Source organism: Pelodiscus sinensis, chromosome 13, assembly GCF_049634645.1.
Source record: "Pelodiscus sinensis isolate JC-2024 chromosome 13, ASM4963464v1, whole genome shotgun sequence".
NCBI lineage: Eukaryota > Metazoa > Chordata > Testudines > Trionychidae > Pelodiscus > Pelodiscus sinensis.
The window spans coordinates 45733381-45753060 of record NC_134723.1 but is presented as its reverse complement, the minus strand read 5'-3'; the positions used below and the strand labels follow the sequence as shown (position 1 = coordinate 45753060).

At 53.3% G+C, this 19680-nt stretch overlaps 1 protein-coding gene and 1 long non-coding RNA gene across 12 annotated transcripts in view; one reads left to right on the top strand and one right to left on the bottom strand.

Moving 5' to 3' along the window:
• MBNL3 (muscleblind like splicing regulator 3) overlaps positions 1-19680 on the bottom strand; it is a 126373-nt gene that overhangs the window by 38343 nt on the left and 68350 nt on the right. For all 11 annotated transcript variants that reach the window (XR_012906964.1, XR_012906963.1, XM_075941148.1 and 8 more), the window contains one exon: positions 6724-6888. Coding sequence is in view for 9 of the 11 variants with exons in the window: in XM_075941148.1 (XP_075797263.1) it covers positions 6724-6888 (165 nt within the window). In the remaining 2 variants the exon portion in view is untranslated. The remainder of the gene's footprint in view (positions 1-6723; positions 6889-19680) is intronic.
• Positions 287-5740, top strand: LOC142831264 (uncharacterized). The gene is made up of 3 exons (XR_012906965.1): positions 287-383; positions 1483-1735; positions 3109-5740. It is a non-coding gene; the product is annotated as an uncharacterized LOC142831264 (long non-coding RNA).

Below are 19680 nucleotides of genomic sequence, written 5' to 3'. Positions count from 1 at the left end.
TCGCTTGAACTCCACTGGAGATACGCGAAAGACGGGAGCGGGCTGAGGAGCTGGCTCTGAAGTGCAGCGTTTCTCGTGGACGCTTGCCTGCCTAGGAGAGCAGACACGCGCTACCAGAAACGAGCGTGTGAGAAATCAGAGACAAGAACACAACGTCCCTCTCCGTGGTCAGGTTTCCCGGCGTGAGGCGCAGCTAGCGACGCTCCTCCCTCGGCCAGACACAGCTCCATTGGTAGCGAAGAAGGGCGGCAACGACAGGGAGCGACAGTGAAACTAGACCCCAACCCCTCCCAAACTATTCAAACTCTGAAGACAACTTGCTCCAGATGCCCACAGACCTCGCTGAAGCCAACAATTAACATTTGGGTTAGGGACATTAACAGGTAACCGGTTAACTGGTAAGCATCACCCTTACTAGGCAACCCATGGGATCCCAGTTAACTGGTTAACCGGATTCTGTTTAACCGGTTAACTTTTAAAGCAGGATTTTCCACCCCAAGTTTGGGTTGGGCTTCCAAAACTTGCCCTGAGTACTATTTACCCCACGAGCTCAAAGGAGGATAAGATTTTAACTAGTGTCTTGGCCCGGTTTGCTCTCCCGGGGGGACAAACCCAGAGGCAGCTATAAATACCCATGCGAGGGGAACACTCCGCTTCATGCTGTGAATTGATTTCCTGTCCAAAATAGCTTGGACTGCAGCACTTTGCAACACTAGATCTGCTTCTCGGCCTGGCCGTGGCTACCGTGTAATACTAGATAATGCCTCACACCGCTCTGCTTCTCGGCCTGGCCGTGGCTACCGTGTAATACTAGATAATGCCTCACACCGCTCTGCTTCTCGGCCTGGCCGTGGCTACCGTGTAACACTAGATAATGCCTCACACCGCTCTGCTTCTCGGCCTGGCCGTGGCTACCGTGTAATACTAGATAATGCCTCACACCGCTCTGCTTCTCGGCCTGGCCGTGGCTACCGTGTAACACTAGATAATGCCTCACACCGCTCTGCTTCTCGGCCTGGCCATGGCTACCGTGTAACACTAGATAATGCCTCACACCGCTCTGCTTCTCGGCCTGGCCGTGGCTACCGTGTAATACTAGATAATGCCTCACACCGCTCTGCTTCTCGGCCTGGCCGTGGCTACCGTGTAATACTAGATAATGCCTCACACCGCTCTGCTTCTCGGCCTGGCCGTGGCTACCGTGCAACACTAGATAATGCCTCACACCGCTCTGCTTCTCGGCCTGGCCGTGGCTACCGTGCAACACTAGATAATGCCTCACACCGCTCTGCTTCTCGGCCTGGCCGTGGCTACCGTGCAACACTAGATAATGCCTCACACCGCTCTGCTTCTCGGCCTGGCCGTGGCTACCGTGCAACACTAGATAATGCCTCACACCGCTCTGCTTCTCGGCCTGGCCGTGGCTACTGAACAGCACTGGGCTCGGAGCTGGACAGTCACCCCGATACCTGCCACCCCCAGCTCACGCCGGCAGACCACGTCGGGCAGGGACGGCACTCCGAGGGCGCCGCGCAGAGGAGCTGGGTCTGAGAGCAAGCTTAGGGCAGGACGTGCTGTTCCATGAGGGATTTTTTCTTGCGCTGCAGCTACTATAACTTCTCCTGCTCTGAAGAAAGTAGGTTGTGTCCCGAAGAGGGACCCGCCCCTGCCTCTGCTGTCGGTGTCTGCGGGAACCCCGAGGAGGGGGCACGCTGCTGCCTGTCCTGAAGCTGAGGTAAACCAAGTGGAGTAATTTGGAATCAGCATGACAGCTGACCTGCGCTTTCAGCCCTAGGGAGGCTGGGTGGGGGTGGCTAGGGCTTGGGCCCACAATCCCAGGCTCTGGAGGTTGATGCCTGATCCATTAGGCCACGGGGACCCACCCTACCTCTCAGCCTTCTGCAGATGCCAGAAAGAAGGGAAAAAAGGGGGCACTTTTCACTGCAGGCCTTCTGGGAAGCAGCGAACGAACAAGAGGCAACTACTTTTCCTTCTTCCCTAGGACCTCTCTACTCTTACCCCAAGATCCACGCTCTGGAGTTAGGGACGTGAAAGTTTAACCAGTTAACTGGGGAGGGGGCTGGGGGGCCCACTGTGGGCAGGGGCTGTTCTGGTCATCTGGAGCAGCCCCTGTCTATGACGGGCTAGGGCACCTCACAGATAGGGGTCTGTCTGCGGCAGGCCCAGGTGCCCCACAGCAGGGGTTGCCCCGACGTCCTGCGGCGGGTGGGCCGCTCTAGCCCAGCGGCTCCCCTGCACCCTCCCTTTCATCAGTGAACCTGTTAAACAATATGTTTAACCGGTTAATCAATTAAATGGGATTTTACATCCCTCTCCAATCAATCAATCTTCCGGGGTTCAATTTCACAGGTCTAGTAAGGATGGAGCCCCCATCTGGCGTTGCAAGAAAGGGGAATCGACTGGAGAGTTTCTCCCATCGACCTCCGGCAATAGAGACACCCTGGAAATTCGACTTAAGTTACGTCAACTCACCCATGCTATTTGCCTAGCTGGAGTCGTGTCTCTTAGGTCGACTTTCTCCCCCAGGGTAGACCTGACCTTAGACAGACACATCTTGCCAAGTTTAGTTCCAAACCCGGACATCCCGCTCGCCCGTTATGCTTACTTCTGTAACGAGGCATCCACTGGACACCAGGGACCACATTCAGGCAACGTTCCTAAGATACACGGATTTACACTAGGAATGAATCTGTCCCGCAGATTTCATGATGGGAAAAATGTGAATTTTCCCAAGGGGAATCCCAAAGCTATTCCGAGTCGCTCAGATAACCTCCTATTGTGAATGCCCGATGGAGGAAACCCCCCAGCTGGGACATAGGGCTCAGAGTAAATCCCACGGGGACCGTTTCCGGGAATTCAGCATTTCCTTCTACGGACACCTGTCCTCTGCTGTTAGCACTTCGGAAGGGACAGCGAGTCTTTTGGTCTGCGCCCCTCTTGTGAATGGGGACCTAGCTCAGAGGCTGACTAACCTTCCTGGGCAGGTTCACAGCAGATCTGGGTTCAAACTCTCTTCTGTGGGACCTGGGGCACTTCAGTGTCTTTGGGCCTCCGTTGCTCACCTGGGAAACACCTCTTCCCCTGCAGGGCGTGGCGAGGGTACCTGCACTGAAGCCCACGAGGGGCCAAATGCCATGGGGATGGGCACCTAAGAAAAGCTGCCCTCAAGTCTCGCATGCGCACCGACGGGCAGAACTCGGCGCTGAGTTCATTAAGTTGTACCGTGTCACCGGCGCAGCAAGCAGCCGCCGATTTCCCCTGCTGAAACTCGCCCTCACCACGTTAACGCGCCGTTTGCAATAAGGCTGAAAACTGACACGATCCTTCCGCCCGGGAGGAAACGCCGCCCAGGACCCCGCAAGGAGACGCGGCTCCTTCATCCACGTGGCTCACCCGGCCACAGAGCCGGGTCTTGAACTAAAATCCCGTTTTGCACAGAGGCACCAGCATTGCGAGGGGAAGGATTTTGCCGAGTCCCAGGCTGTGGCGGTCAGCTGGGCTGACCTGCCTACCGCAGACAGGCCACCTCAGTGCTGCCCCAGGCCTGTGGCTTGGCGAAGGGACAGCAGGACTCTTCCACGGCCCGAGACAAGTGGCTCCAGGATCAATCACCTGCCTGGTAAAGAACCTGCACCTCACGTATTTCGATTTCTAACGCTGCCGATGTCTGAGGGGCATTCAGGGAGCCTCCGACACCCACCAGCCGCTGCTCCTCCCTCTTCCACGCACGGTAACCAGCAGCGTCAGCACCGCTAGCACGGCTGGAGGTGTAAGCGTTTAACCAGCTAACTACAGTCGAACCTCCCTTGTCCGGCTCCCTGGGCACCTGAGTGGTCCCAAACCAGAGTCTGCCTGTATATTGATACCTGCCCCTGGAATTCCCACTATGTGCATCTGAGGAAGTGGGTCTCTGCCCACGAAAGCTCGTGCTCCAACAATCTGTTAGTCTATAAGGTGCCACAGGACTCCGTGTCGCTTTTGCAGATCCAGACGAACACGGCGACCCCTCTGATAAGGGGAGGTCAAGGCTCCCTGCCCAGCTGTAGGGCTCTGCTCCCAGCTGGGGCTGCGCTCCCTGCCTCCTGCCACTGCCGCCAGCCCCCACTGTGCCAGCCCCGACCAAGGCGGTGCTTCCCTCAGCGGGGCTGCGCTCCTGGCCTGGCTGCCTCTAGCCCTGGCTTGGCCTGTGCTCCTCGCTGCCAGCCCAGCTCGGTCTGCACTTCTGAAACCGGGCAGCTGGGGCTCTCTGGTCCAGCAATATCCCCGGACCAGAGTCCCGGAGTTTAGAGGCTCAACGCTGACGCTTCACAGTTCCTGCTACTGGTTAAACTCTGCTAGGGATCGCACGGGCCAGCAGACCACTTGGCTGGAGCGGGGTGCCTGTCACCCGTGGGGCCGGGAACGCTCCAGTACCTCGCCCTCCTCACGCCTACATCCCCAGGTAACACCATTCATCGTGTCACTGACAGAATTTTGCTTGGTCACACGGTTACTATTTTTACATCCCTAAGCGCAGCCTCACCCAACACACCTCGCACCGATGCATCCGGCTAATGCCCGGGCAGGCAGCGGCTGGACTGCTCCGTCCCCAGACAGGTGCTTCCCACCCCTTTTCCTTCCCCTCTCTGGAGAAAAGCAAATCGCCCCTCATCCCGTGGATGGCGTTACAAGGGACTTGCATTTAATAAAGGCACCAGCCTGCGCCGGGGCAACTAAAGCCAACATCGCACTGAACAGGTGTAGTTCTTCGCCTGGGAGCTGGTTGGGGCAGGAGTTAGCTTTGGTTAGGTGCACACAACACTGACCAGAATGGGGCTGGGACTCTCAATTTGGGCCTCGGGGAAGTAAATTAATGGAGATTGCCTATCTCCTAGAACTGGAAGGGACCTTGAAAGGTCATTGAGTCCAGTCCCCTGCCCTCACAGCAGGACCAAGTACCATCCCTGACAGATTTTTGCCCCAATCCCTCTGCAAGCATTGAACTCACAACCCTGGGTTTAGCAGGCCAATGCTCAAGCCACTGAGCTACCCCTCCCCCCAAACAAAAGTGTGCGGTTGGTGGTGCTATCACCTCAGAAGTACTGATGTCCAAACAAAACCCAACACGACAGAGGGTGCTCAGGCCGTCACGGCTTCTCCACTCATCCACGGCCTCTGCCGGTCGGAGACCCGCTGGCACCGGCACAGTCTGGGTCTCCACATAGGGGCTAGTGGCACGGGGGGCTCACGCCAGACCCCGCATGTGAAATGACCTGAGGGAAGACTGGCTGCCTTGGGTCCTGTCGCTCTGGCTGGCCCCCTAATCTTTGCTATCGCGCACGGCCCGAGAAGGTCACCGCTGGGGGGGCACCAGGAAAGGAGGGCCAGCGGCGTGCCGGGCGGAGGAGCCAGCACGGCTATGCTGGAGCCCCTACAAGCCTGCTCTGTGCTCCGACAACTGGACCGGGCCTTTCTGCGAGCTACGCCGGCCGCGACAGTCAGGGCAGAGGGGTACAAACGGATAGGAGGGGAGGCAGAGGTGCCTCAGAGGAAGCAGATCTCGGTTCCCAGGGTAACCGGGCGGGGCTGGTCTAGAACCAGCAGAGCAATCGGGGCAGTTGAGCCCCTGGGGCTGACTGAGTAGGCCTGCAGAGTCAGGTGCGCCTGGGCTAATTAGAACACCTGGGCTCAATTAACGAGGCCGGTTGAGACTGGCTAGAAAAGGAACTTCCCTGCAGCTGGGGGCGGGAGGTGCTGCCGGGAGCAGGAGGAAGCCAGCACCAAGTGGAGGGCGAGCAGAGAAGGAAGGGGCAGGGGAAGTAGCTGGAGCAGCCTCGTGGCAGGTGTCGGGGACTCACGCAGGCAGCTGCTATCACCGGGCTGGAACCCGGAGCAGGGGGTGGGGCCTGGGTCCCCCCCAACACCCACTCCCCCACTTCCACTCAGGGAAAGACGGTGGAGTTTCTTCTCCCTCTGTACCTTGCGCTACCAACAGGAAGCTGATGCCCCGGGCGCGGGGCCTAAAACAGAGAGCTGCCGGGAGCCTCCGAGGGGAGCAAACCCGCCTGCAAGCGCAGGCCCCACCGCGTCACCCATTGCAAGGCAGGCGGCTGAACGGCAGAGCCTTCACCCACCGGCTCCTGGCCCTGTTCTCATACTAGGGCAGCAGGCAGACCCATCTCCCCACAGACTGGCCCCGATTCAGTAGGGCTCACAAAGGCTATATCTAGTTTACGTTCTGTTTACGAAAGAATATGCAAATTGAGTGGGAATTTGCATAGCTTCTTCTGATCTCTCTTTCGAAAGTGGAAGTAGTCCGGACACGTTTTTTTCCGGGGGGGGGGGGGGGAACGCCTTTTTCGGAAAAAAAACCCATCTCTTCCTTAAAAAATGAGGTTTACGTGGTTTTTTCGAAACAGGGCCCCCCCCCCCAAATGCATCCAGACTACTTCCACTTTTGAAAGATCCTCGTTCAAAAGTGAGATTGGAAGAAGATATGCAAATTCCCACCGAATTTGCATATCCTCTTTTGGGGGGAAAAAAACCCTCTGTAGTTTAGACGTACACTATGGGATCCAATCCTCCCACAGGATCCCCATGGACAGCCCCGTGTATCTGCACGGATTCTCGAGCATGTCAGCGTGGTGCCCCTCAGTTCACGCGTGGCTCAGCATGAAAGCAGCCTGCACCGAAAGAAGATCCTCCGTCAGTTCGGTCACTTACAATTGGCTGTAGCTGAGCGCCGGGTAGCATGAACTGCATCTGCTGTGCGAACATGGCGGCTGCTGTCTTTTGCTGGATCAGGTTGTTGCGTCCGTTTATTTCGAGCTGTGTTTTTAAGTGCGGGGGAGGGTGAAGATATTTGCAGTTCTCCCGAGTACACCGGCCCTGAAAAATAATGAAGCAGTATTTCAGTGACGGTCCCACGCAGGGGGCTGGGAGAGAATCAATTATGGACGTGTTTGGAGAACTGTAACAAAACTACCGGCGAAGTGGAGCGTTCTGCCCAGCTATTTCGCCTCCTTTTTTAAAGCCATCTGTTAGATTTCTATACGGCTGCAGCAGTGACGTGGAAACAAGCAATTCTACCACTGCCACACTGTGATGGGGACGGCAGCACATTACACTTAAGCCAGGGTGTCCGTCACAGCCGAATACAAACTGAAATATTTTCATGAGCAATAAAAACAGCAACAGCAAAAAATATTTTTTCATTGTTCTGGGGCTTTGGGAACCAAACACGAGCTCATTGGGCTGCTGTATCGTAGCTGAAAGTGAAACCTACTAGTATACAAAAGTGAAACAGAGGCCGCCAGCCCCTGGGAAGACCTGAGTGGAAAGTACGAGCTAAACCTACCCCTATGGGGAAAAGTACAGAATGCTCTCTGTGTGAACCAGTGCAGGGTGTTTGGTACCACAGGGAAGAGGGAAAACCAGCCCCGTTTTAACTATTTCCTTTTATTAAAAACAATAATACAACGGCCGGGCCATGAATTGCTCGATTTTTCTTTTCACACCACGCTGAGAACGGCAAGGACTCCCGAGCAGTGCACGCGTGGTGCCCTCACGTCATTTAATATCGGTTGAGATGATCCCGCCCGGTTCCAAAAGCCGCTCGAAAATGTCGCTTGGTTGAACAGCATCACCACCGACAGTGTGAGCACCCGCATGGGTCACCAACTTTCTGGTGCGCCCAGAAAATTACAGATTGGGCCTCCCTGGTCCGGCCCACTTGGGACCTCACCGGTCCCGAATGAGGGGATTTGCTGGACCAAGCGGAGGTCCCCAACCTGCCGCCGGCTCCGCTTCTGGCTCAGCTGGTCCCTCCGGGCTGCCGACCCTGGCCAGGCTTGCCAGATGCTGACCCCTCCATTGCCAGCCCTGGACAGCCCCCCCTTGCCGCCAGCTCCAGGCCCACCAAACCAGACGCTAGCCCCAAGGCTGGTCCCCAGTCCTGGCTACTGGATCTGCTGCAACCACCTCTTGAGAACAGATCTGGTGACATGAAGGAGGTTCCCGTTTAGGGAAAAACAGGCCCCTGCGGCTCCTGGATATAGTTGCACTGCTGCCCTTAAACACAGGCTGAGAGACAGCTGCTACCTCTGGCTCCCCAGCGAGCAGGCAGGTGGGGCGGCTCCTCCCCAGAAAGGAGCCGGATTTGCTCCATGCCTGGGAACCGCTGCAAGGGGGCAGAAATGCACAGGCCTTTTCCCACCGGCTCTGCGAAGGGGGAGAGATTCAATCCCCTCTGTTGAGAGGGAGGAACCGCACTCCGACCCTGCAGGAGACTGCCCTCGCGCAGGCAAAGCACCGGCGCCCCGCGGCTTGCTAGCGCCGAGTGGCAGCTTGGGCGGGCATGGGGTCAGGACTCCCCTCCCCAGCCCCTGGTGCAGCGAGCACGCAGGCAATGTCCCCAGTCGGCAGCGTCCTACAGGCACGTCGCACTGGTGCCTATGGCTGCCCAAGGAAGGGCAATTAAGTGCCTGGATAGTCTCTGCTGGTTTGTCCCGCTCGTCGGTCACACTCTCCGGTTCACCGTGCCCCGCACGGACGGCACAGCCGGGAGCCTGGTAGCTCATAAGAACATCAGAGCGGCCAAACTGGATCAGGCCAAAGGTCCATGTAGCCCAGGGTCCTGTCTGCTGACAGTGGCCAATGCCAGGTCCCCAGAGGGAAGAACAGAACAGGGAATCCTCATGCGATCCCTCTCCTGTCCCCCATTCCCAGCTTCTGACAAACAGAGGCCTGCGACACCACCCCTGCCCGTCCTGGATAATAGCCTTTGATGGACCTTCAAATCTATTTAGCTCTTGTTTGAACCCTGTTAAAGCCCTGGTCTTCACAACATCCTCTGGCAAGGAGTTCCACAGGTTAACTATGTGCTGCATTTTTTAAAAAAAACCCTTCCTTTTGTTTGTTGTAAACCCACTACCTCTTACTTATACCCTTGTTCTTATGTTATGGGAACAAGTCAATAACTTTTCCTTATTCACTTTCCCCACACCTGTCATGATTTTATGGACCTCTCTCATAACTCCCCTTAGTCTCCTCTTTTCTAAGCTGAAAAGTCTCAGTCTTTAATCTCTTTTCACATGGCGCCCATTCCAAACCCAGGAAGGCTCCGCTAAACACCGTCCTGGAGTAAGGTTCCCGTGCCAAGGTGAGTCTCCCTGTACATCTCCCCAACAAGATTTCTCTGTAGCCCTCAGCACCAGAGAATATGAGCATAATGAGTTATTCGCCATTATCCTGGGTCAGCCACTCTGGAAACAGACACTGTCTGTAGGGACATGAGGTTCTAACCCAGAGCAGCCAAACACTGGGTTCACATTTTGAATGGTATTTTTATGAGCTATGTTTCCTGTAAATACGCTGCAGAAATGGAATCCGACCAGATCCGAAATTCTCTGCACGGCCATTCCTTCAGCTCATGGTGTAGCGTACAGCCATCATCCACAAATGAACGGACACCCTCCGCCTGGCCCTTGGCCCTCTATTATCGAAGCTCTGCAGGCACAAGGCCCAGTTCATCCCACTTGGGTTAATGTCTTATGCCCATTTTGTGGGGGGGGGAAACTGAGGCAACGGGGCGGGGTTGGTTTCTGGCTCCCCAATGACTGCAGCAGCACCGGGAACAGGCAGCATGTTGGGCTATCTGACTTTTCAGCACAGCACTGAGACGTTCACTGAAAAGCTTCCAGAGCTGGAGAGGCTGGTGTTGGCCTGATCCCACAATCCCAGGCTCTAGAGGCTGATGCCTTCACCATTGGACCCCTGGGATCCACCCGTCATCCTACCTGCAGCCGACGCCGGCTCCAGCCTGAGGGAAGCTGTGTCACAGAGGAAGCCTCACTACAGCCAGGGCTCGCTCTCGCTCTCCCCATCGGCACACACCGGAAAATCCAGCGCCACGCTCGGTGCCCTCTCCGTGGCAGCAGCACCTGCGGGCGTTTCCTTACGATGGCTTTGCCCTGCCTTTCTCCGCCACGCGGGTATTGATTTTAGCGGAGCGCCCGTTGCCCTCCCCCATCCCCCGGCTACCAAGTCGCGCCTCAACTAGCGGCTCCGAGGCCCATCCTCCGGCGAGTCCGACGTTGTCCCCTGCACGCCAAGCAGCTGGTCTCCGCGCTACCTGCCTCCACCCCGCACGTGGCAGGCGTGTGCTCGGCTTTGGTGGACCTGCGCAGGGCGGTTCGAATGAGCCCGGCACACGCACGGCTCAGCAACCACGCGGCTCCCCGGGCTGTCGCGGCATTGCCTGGCGGCCCCACGGCGCTGCAGGCCGCACACACACCCAGTGGAAGCCCCTTCCCCGGAGGGCTTGCCCTTGGCTCACAGCCTGACACGAGGCGAAGGAAGGGATGTTTCTATGTTCTCCACACAGCCATGTGCCCAAGCCAGCTTGTCCGCGGAACCGCGGCTCCTGCCGCTGTACTTCCCGTGGATGTCCACAGAGAATGGAGTCACAGGCCCGGAGAGGCTGCTGCAATACGGGTGCAGATTCACCGCTGCCCTTTCTCTCACAGCCAGCAGCGTCCTTCCCCAAGCACAGCGTGGATGTCCCTTCATGCTCCCTGCGCGTTCCCCTCCATCACTGCTAAAAGGCGGGCCTCCAGCTGCGGCCGCCGGCAACCTTCTACCGAAACCGGCGTCCTCTTTACTGAGCGTTCTGCACCACAGGGGCCGTAGTCACTTTGCCCCGTTGGCGCCTGGGCCCGGGCGAAGCCAGTCTGCGGAACTCTAGCCGGCGCCCGGGCTGTTCCCTTTGCGAACAGGACACCGCAAAACCCTCACACGCGATCCGATAACCCCAGCGTCCGATGCAGCCCTCCTGCCCTTTACGCAGATGAGATACTGAGGCACAAGCAGGCTCAATGACTTGCCGAAGGTCAGACGGGGAGCTGAGACAGAGTCGATCTGGGGATAATGCGTATCCTTCAGACAGTCCCCCGAATGCTGTTACATCACGGATCTTTGCTGTACTACGGAGTCTGACAAGGGAAAACGTACGGCATTTTCTACTTCTAAAGCAGGGGTGGAGTACCTAAGGCCCTGGGACCAGACGGGCCCCCAGATTTCCTGAGTCTGGCCCCCAAGGCTCAGGGCTCCCTCCCAGAATTGGGGAGCCCTCGCTGGCGCTCCACCCCCCCCATCCCTCTGTGGGGCTGGAGCACAGCCGGTACGAGCCTAGGACCTGGTGCGTGAGGGGAATGTGGGGAGTCTCTTTCTCCTCAGTCGGGGGCCATATTGGTGAGGGGTTAGGATTTTTTTTTTTTTGCTTCTTACGTGTGTGGCCCCCAACTGATTTTTCTGTGGGTCAGCGGCCCCCTGACCCAAAAAAAGTTCCCCAGCCCTGCTGTAGAGGGGGATCCAGGTTAAAGTGAGGAATAGCAAAGTGGACCATTAGGAATTTGGCGTTTCTAAGTGCTGGATGCAGTGTGAAATGCTGCCGAGGTAAGAGCAGTTCGGCAGATATCGGGCAAAGGCGGCCCAGAGACCGAGCAATGCAACCCCGACATGGGACTGTGCACGGATGCTAAGCAAAACGGCTGCCCCTGAAAATGCAGCTTGCTAAAAATAACACGGCTGGCTGGTACGTCACGTGGTAGGTCATCGAAAGCACATACCAGATGGATTTTGCAATCACTGGGCAAAGGGCCCTTTGAAGCTTTCATGTCTTCAAACTTCCCACCTCATGCTTCCAAAGCAACTTTTCTAAGAAGCTGCAAAGAGCGATCAGAAGGAAACTTACCAGCACTACAAGTGGCTCTGCAAAAGCCCTCGGTGCAGCCTAACTCTGCTCTTGGGAAAGCAAATCGGCGGACTCCAACTAAACAGAAGCACAGTCACCCAATGGCGAGCTCTTTTGAAATTCCCAGCCCTCCGCGGCTCAAAACTGTGTTCCCAAAAAGATAAAAAACCCACACTGCTATTTCCTACACCTCGCTGGGGATTTCATTGCGTTAACAAGAGACCGTCGCAATTACAGCTGGACTTTTTTTCTGACGTGCACCTTTAATTTTCAGTTGTGCTCTTTCAGATTCAGCAGCAAGGTGCTGACGCTAGCACAAAAGCATTTAGATGAGTCGTGCTGGGTCCTGCGTTTACTGACGAAAAGAACATCAGATAATGTTTTCGCACCCCTCCCAGTCTCTGGGAAAAGCACGGTCATTTCCTTCTTTGTAGCTGTGCACCACTACAATGGCAAGATCTGACTCTACACTCACATGGAAAGTCTCTCCACGTTCGTCTCATTTTTTGGATCTCAGGGACTGAATTGCCACCGACTTCCCCAGGTGCTGGGCGTTCTGAGTAAAAGCAAGAGAACTGAGCCACAGTGCATGGGGTCAGGTGCAAGTAGGTGACACTCAACCGTTATGACTGAGACTTGTTTTGAGTTCTTTTGGAGTGGAAGGCCAGACTCCCCCAGCTGGGCATTGCAATGAATGGGCATAACCCACAAACAAAACAAAGAAAAATCGTTGCCCCACATGCTCCGGACTGCAGCATTGTGCAGTGTGTTATTACGCAGTCTGTTTTTACCTCCTCGTGCAATGATAAGGCAGAGTTCGAGGAGTCTGACAGAGGTTAACGATGAAGCAACTGAAGGATTTCAGTTGAAGTGTATTCCACCGTTAGCTCTCCCCATGCATTGAGGAATGAGATCAGCGACATAAAATCATCTCATCACGCCTTTCACCATCGTCGGTAAGTTAGAACAATACAAAAGGAAAGGAAAGGGACTGAAAGACCCAACTCCTCGGCGCTAGCATTTTCTTTATCTTCCCTTTCCCACCCTAGTATCTTCTAAACTCGGATATTTGTCCCTCAATGGGATGTGAAAGGAGCAGCAGAAGAATCATTTCAGTGTCAGTTTTGCAAATGTATCGGAGCAGAGTACTAAAGAGGGCAACACTCAGTTTAGAAGCTACGTAAATGCCATGAAAGAGCCCAAGATACCTAAAACTGCCTACCCATTCACAGGCCAGGTCTACACTTACCCCGAGATCGATGTTCCGGAGAGTGATCTTCCAAGGTTGATTTAGCGGGTCTAGTAAAGACCCGCTAAGTCAACTGCTGATGATGCCCTCTTCGACCCTGGCATTCCACGGGGTCATGAGGAGAAAGGGAAGTTAACAGGAGAGTTTCTCCTGCAGTAGGGCTGCTGTAGAAATTCAACTTAAGGCATGTCGACTCCACCTACGCTATCCTCGTACCTACAGTTGCGTATCTTACGTCGACTTTCTTGCATACAGTAGACTGGCCTCAGTCTTTCCACCGTTAAGGCCTAAGTAATACATTGCAAAGCTGCATGAGTTATAGACACTGAGCCCCTAAGAATAATGAGATTATAACTAATTTGCTGTGAGAGTTTACATCTTCAAGACACTGGAGAGACACTAATGGGATTCCGTGGTGTAGATGACGAGACTGGTCACAGCCATCAGTTTGAGATTTAAAGGACGAAAGCAGAATATACGGAAAGATGCGAACTGATTCTTGTTTGCCACTGCACTTTATTACGCAGACTGGGTTTTGCATGGTTACAGTACACACTAGGGATGTAAAAGTGTAACCGTTGAAGCGGTTCTTGGCTTCTGTTGCGACTACCTGTCGACTCCCGGGGTCCCCATGCTACGGGCTCTGCTGTATACAGTTATACTGCAGAGCCTGCAATGAAGCCAGCTCCCTGGAAGCGGGGCCGGCATCTGATGCACGCCGGGAGCCGGTTTATAAACTAGCTCCTGGCATGTACCTGCTCCTCTGGAGCCAACTGCTGCCTCAAAATATCGGTCTGTGGCAAAATTCATTACAGAGGAAAGAAGGTGCAACCCAGCATCTGCTCTTCATGCTATCTCTGTTTTGAAACAGAGTGACATTTTTGTGCCATCATCCTTTTCCAGTGGCCCCTTCTATTTACAGAGGAGAGTTGTAGAAGGCAGTTTAGCTGCTGCTTCAAAAGAATGAACTCTTCAGACCAGTCTTGTTAGTGCAGCACAGACTGCCTATTACCATCGAGCATAAGCATGCACGTGGCTAACATCTCCCATGCCCAGTGGTACCTGTAACCAAAGGCCGCAGGCATGTACTGCATGCTAGAAGTAATGCAGACTATACACAGCCACAAGCAGAAACGTAATTCCCAACTCCTACTTCGCCTTGCAATGAGGAAAGCTGAGGCCACATCTATACTTACGCACCGGAGATCAATTATCTGGCATTTGATTTAGCGGGTCTAGTTAAGACCCGCTAAATCAAATGCTGAGGGCGACTCCTCCCACTGTGACGATGACACCTAACTTGGCTTAAGGTAAGCCGACTCCAGCTATGTTATTTACATAGCTGGATTTGCATACCGTAAGCTGATCTTCCGGGTCTAGTGTAGGGTCTTGGAATGAAGTTTACTTCTATACAAAACAATTTTCTGTTGAAACGCTCCAGGTATTTAGCTGTGCACCTGAGAAGCACCCACGGACATTAAGAATTTCCTTCTATGTTCTTTGTTTTACTGGGTATTTCTGAAATTCAGAACAGTTATTTGCAAGGGGAAAAGCCTTCATAACATTTTTATGACTGACAACTCTTTCCAGCTCTGTTCTGTTGCCAGCCCTTCCTTCAGAGTGCTGGTACATTCCGTTACATTCGGTGAAAAGCATGGATTGATTTTAACCTATTTAAGTTGTGCAATATGTTTGCTCACTCCAGCCAATGCGTCGTGTTCTCCCGACCCTGGAAATGTATTTGGACAGCGCTAGGTATTTTGGGGAGTGAACTTTAGACTTGAAAAACAGTAATCAGAGAGATTACTTCCATCCCCTTTGCAAGGAGCAATAAGACTATGTCCATGAAAGAGGGGAATAAAATATCGACCAAAATCTTTTTTTAAATGACCACCATTACACTCTGCTCAAATGAGTTTTTGTGGCACACGTCAATATTAGAAAATATATCTGAACAGAGAGTACAATGCACACACAGGAACGGACATGAATAAATTATACCATAAGCTCGGAGCTATTCTACTGATCATTTTTTCTGTCTTTAAAATAGCACTCTGTTCCACACCGGGCTTCTGGGATGCGGCCGAAAACACAGGAAAAGTATCTTTTCCATACTAAATCACACACTGCTTTTCTCAAAGCAAAGCCCCTTATCAACCACTCCTTGCTGTAACATTACTAAGTTACTGATTAATAATAATTATGCAAGGAAGTATTAGCATCATGCTAAGCGGGCAAAAGGCCTCACCTGGCCATCACAATACATGCAGAGGAGGAGAAGCAGCATACGACATGCTGCAACTCTAAGACTCCTACAGACAATCGGTGGGCACTGGTGATCTTGCCAGTAAAGCACAAGGACAAAGGAAATTCTGGCATTTGAAGTAATTTTCTTTCTGTAAGAATAACGAAAGTAGGAAAATACACCGTTCTCTGGAGTAATACTGCACTAGTTTGTCCACATAAAAGCTTGCATTGACCTGTGGTCTCCTTTAGTAGCCTCCCTCTATCTGGCTGCGCCCCAGGCTGCCTCTCGAAAACACCAATTGCAGTTTCTCTTGTCCCTTAAACCACTTTTTCAGTGCAAATCCCATAATCCAATTCCGCAACTTTCACTAGCTGCTGGAATCTCTCTCAAGGTCAGATGGGAACGAGATGCTTCTCCCCACCTTCCCCTGCCCGCGCGCTCCCTGAACATTACAGCTGAAGCAGGCAACCATGGCAGAGCACGCTGAGCAAAGTACATCAAAGCCCAGGAGAATAAAGGTTAAAACAGGACGTTCTGTGAATATAAATATAGTACATTGGAGTACATTTACCTGGCTTCCCCGGGTCCTTGGGGGGGGGGGCTCAGAGAGAGGGGTGCAGCGGTCAGGACCGGTCCTGGGAGGAGAGGGGAGCTCAGGGCAGGGATGGGAGGTGTGTTGGGGGACTGAGGATGGGGCTGGGGGTGCAGGAATCAAGGCAGGGAGGGCACAGGGCTGGGAGGGCTTACTGGGGTGATGTAGGTAGAGCTGCTTCAGCTATGGACTCTCCTGGGGGGTCAAGGGTTGTGCTGCCCAGCTCCCCTGGATGGTGGTTCCTAGAGGGGAAGGGGGGACCAGCCAGCCTACCCAGCCCTCCCAGCGGCTCCTGCCCCCCCCAGCCTCTACTTGTTCTCTACCCCTCCAGCTCTACTCATGGGGGTGTGCGAGCAGGGGCCAGGTTCCCGTTCCCCTCTCCCCCCCAGGCCCAGCCCTTCCAGCATTTCCTCACTGGAGTTCCTGGCTAATCTCCCTGCATTTGCTTGGTGGGGGGGAGGCCATGTTTTCCGTCCCTCCCCCCAGCATCTCCATGCTCCCAGTCAGAACCTTAAACCTTCTTTTGAAGGTCATTTGCTTTATATTTAACACCTTCCTTTTACACCTATTTTACACCTTGTCAAAGCTGTGATCATCTCCTGAGGCGGGCACTGAGCCGCTAGTGGTCACCAGGGAGCTGCCACCCAGAGTTTTCACAGGACAACAGAGACCCATGGGAGGGGGGAGATGATGAGCAGGAGACTTTAGCATTACTAGATGCCACTGGAGCTAAAGGATGGGAACTCCCAAAATGTGACTTGAGAACAGTCGCTGACGCTGGGCAGGAAGGACAATCTCTTTCATGGGAGCGGGTTGAAAAATGCTGGGTGAAACTCTTGAACCCAAAATTGTTTCACTGAAAAATTCCATGTGATTTTTCCTCACAAAATAAAAGCTGAAAAAGTTGGGTTCTGGTTTTCGAAAACCCAAATGTTTTCATTGTCGGTGTTTTCCTCCTTTTCCCTCCTGAGAGAAAAGGAGCCGAGAAACTCACAACCCAATTTAAAAAAAAAAATCAATTTAATGCTAAATTTCAATGAAAACAATTCTTTTTCTGTGAAAATATCAGCTGAACACCTATTTTTCATTAAAAAGTGTATTGATGACAAATGTTTGACCAGATCTGGAAAGTAATGACTGTCTCTCCTGCATTCTTATTAAATTCCAAAGGAAAACTGAACTGCTATTTTTTAAAAAATTGAAGTTATGTTTTATTTAGACACTGGCAAAAAGCCAACAACTCACCATCTGAGAATTAGCCCAATTTTTGGTTTTGTTGTTCCTTTGCTCGGAAATCAACAGCTTAATGTATATAAACAGTTTCTTATTTAAGGAGGAAAAAACAAAAAAACAATTCCATCTGGGTTGGTAACGTACATGGAGAATTTTCAGTCTGAATAAATAATGATTTGCATTTCTAGCACATTTCCTTACATCCTGAAGGAATTTGGTAAGGTGCATAAACACCAGCCTGTTTTATAGAAGGGGAAACTGAGGCACGGCAGGGGAAAGGGATATAACCAAGCTCACACAGTCAGGTGTGCTATGCTCACTGTATACACATGGAGAAGGTCAAGAGCAGAAAAAGACTCTTGCTGGAAGGTTGCTCCGTGACAGAACTTTAATTCTTGGAGTTCAGAACAAGAGATGAACCCAAAACAGAGAGACAGACAGACAGCAGGCTGCTCCCTTAAACAGAGAGTCACAACTCACTACCTCACCCTAGCCTGGCAGGCTGCAAGTGCAAAGCGACGGCTGTGAAGCCCAGATCACACATTTTACAGAGCCTCTGACTGCCAGCAGGACACGGAAAACTCGAGACTGTAAAACGAGATCACAACGTTCTAACCGTTTCGACCCGCCCAGGTCTCCGCTCTACCCTGGGCTGTGTGAGGTTGCCGTTCACTCAGTAAGCCTCTGAGTGCAGAAATGGAAACCATTGGACACTTAATGGGGAACCAGTTCGATGTAACGTTTAACTGGTTAACTAATTTCCCAGGAGTTTACACCCCTATATTACACACACTGGAGGTGAAGTGAGGTTTGGGGGTGGAAGCTGACAGTCCCCATAATAACCTCACGACCCCGAGGAGCCCCGGCCTCTAGTTTGAGACCCCCTGCTCCATCTATCCTAGCCCATGGCCTCTAATGCCCTGATGCCCATTATCTCTCTAGGGCTGTGTCCAGACTCAGGGGTTTTTTCGGGAAAAGTAGCCTTTTCCCGAAAAAACTTCCCCTGCGTCCAGACTCAAGCCGCGTTCTTTCAAAATTATTTCGAAAGAACGCGGCTTTTCTTTCGATGGCGGTAAACCTCGTTTCACGAGGAAGAACGCCTTCTTTCGAAAGTTCCTCTTTCGAAAGAAGGCGTTCTTCAATGTAAATAGGGCTTCCTCGAAAGAGAGCATCCAGACTCGCTGGGTGCTCTCTTTCGAAAAAGCGGCTTGCTCTTTCAAAAGATCCGCCTGCAGTCTAGACGCGATCTTTCGAAAGAGGCTCTTTCGAAAGATGCTTTCGAAAGAGCCTCTTTCGAAAGAAGCCTGCAGTCTAGACATAGCCTAGCGGTCTTAATCCCTCCTTCCCTCACCCCACACAGCCGGTTCTCCCAGCCTCAGGCATATTCTGCGCCCACACCCCGCCCTCCTCTGCTGCACGTGTGTGAGGAAAGTCCTGGAGCACCCCTGAGTTGCACCTGTTCTCCCCCCTGCTCCAGCTCCGCCATGCCCCTCAGCAAACAGTGCGGTTTCTCCTGCCACAGTGACTCCCAGGCCCACAACCCCGGCCGCTTATTTTCCGCCTTACACTTGGGCAGGCCCAAACGGAACAGACTATTAACGCTGACTCCTCTTTTACCCAGCCTCATTCTGCTTCTAGTCATGCTTGGTTTTCAAGCCAGCCTCTTAGCTGGATACAGTCTGACCTGATGGTTCCCCACACCAGAGACTTGAACTAGACCAGTGTTTCTCTACCAGGGGTACGAGTACCCTCAGGGGTACTCAAGAGAAGTCTGGGGGGTACACCAACACCACTGAAATTTGGAGAAAACTGAATGTTTGGTTTAAGTTTTATAGCATTTTTTTTTAACTTTTTACACCCAAAAATTTCATCGCCCACCCGGCTCCGATTAAGTTGTTTAAACAAATGAGTTGCATCGGTAGAAAAACATTTTCGTGTGTGAAAATTGTAGGTACGGGGGGTTCTGATAATTTGTTTTTCTAAAGGGGAATGTTATTAAAAAAGGTTGAGAAACACTGACCAGGACCACACCCCCCGGTACACTCTGGGACTATGCTCCCGGAGAGCCGGTGGCCATTTTGGCTCCCAGAAATGACAGAGTTTTGGCCTCGTCAGCAGAACTGGTGCGCGGTCCGGGCCCTGCCGCGAGGGAGCAGAGGAAAGGAATCTCCCCAAGTTGGGCTCAGTGCTAATTCAAGCTCCCCTTTTCATGTCAACCGGCTCCCCTCAGAGACGAGAAGCCAGGCTCTCCTGGCCACGGCTGAGACCCGGTACACGTCAGGGAAGACCCTGCTTTGTAACAATCTCTCCTCTGTACTGGGCACACACACAGCTTCCATCCGCGTCAGCCATCTATTTATTTTCCAGTCGAACGTATTTCCTGTGGCCAAGGCAAACACGACTCTGCTTACGCCTCAGTCTCCTCCGTCCTCGCAGCCGGGACAAAAAGACAGAGCCAGTTGGCCAACTCACCCCTCCCCAATTCTCTGGCCCGGCCCCTCATTTGTCCCCACCCTCTGAACGGCCGCAGGGGCGGAGAGATTTCCTCAACTACAGCGCTTACTCTCCCACCGTGGCGGTGGTACCCCCCCATCCCGCCTCCTCCT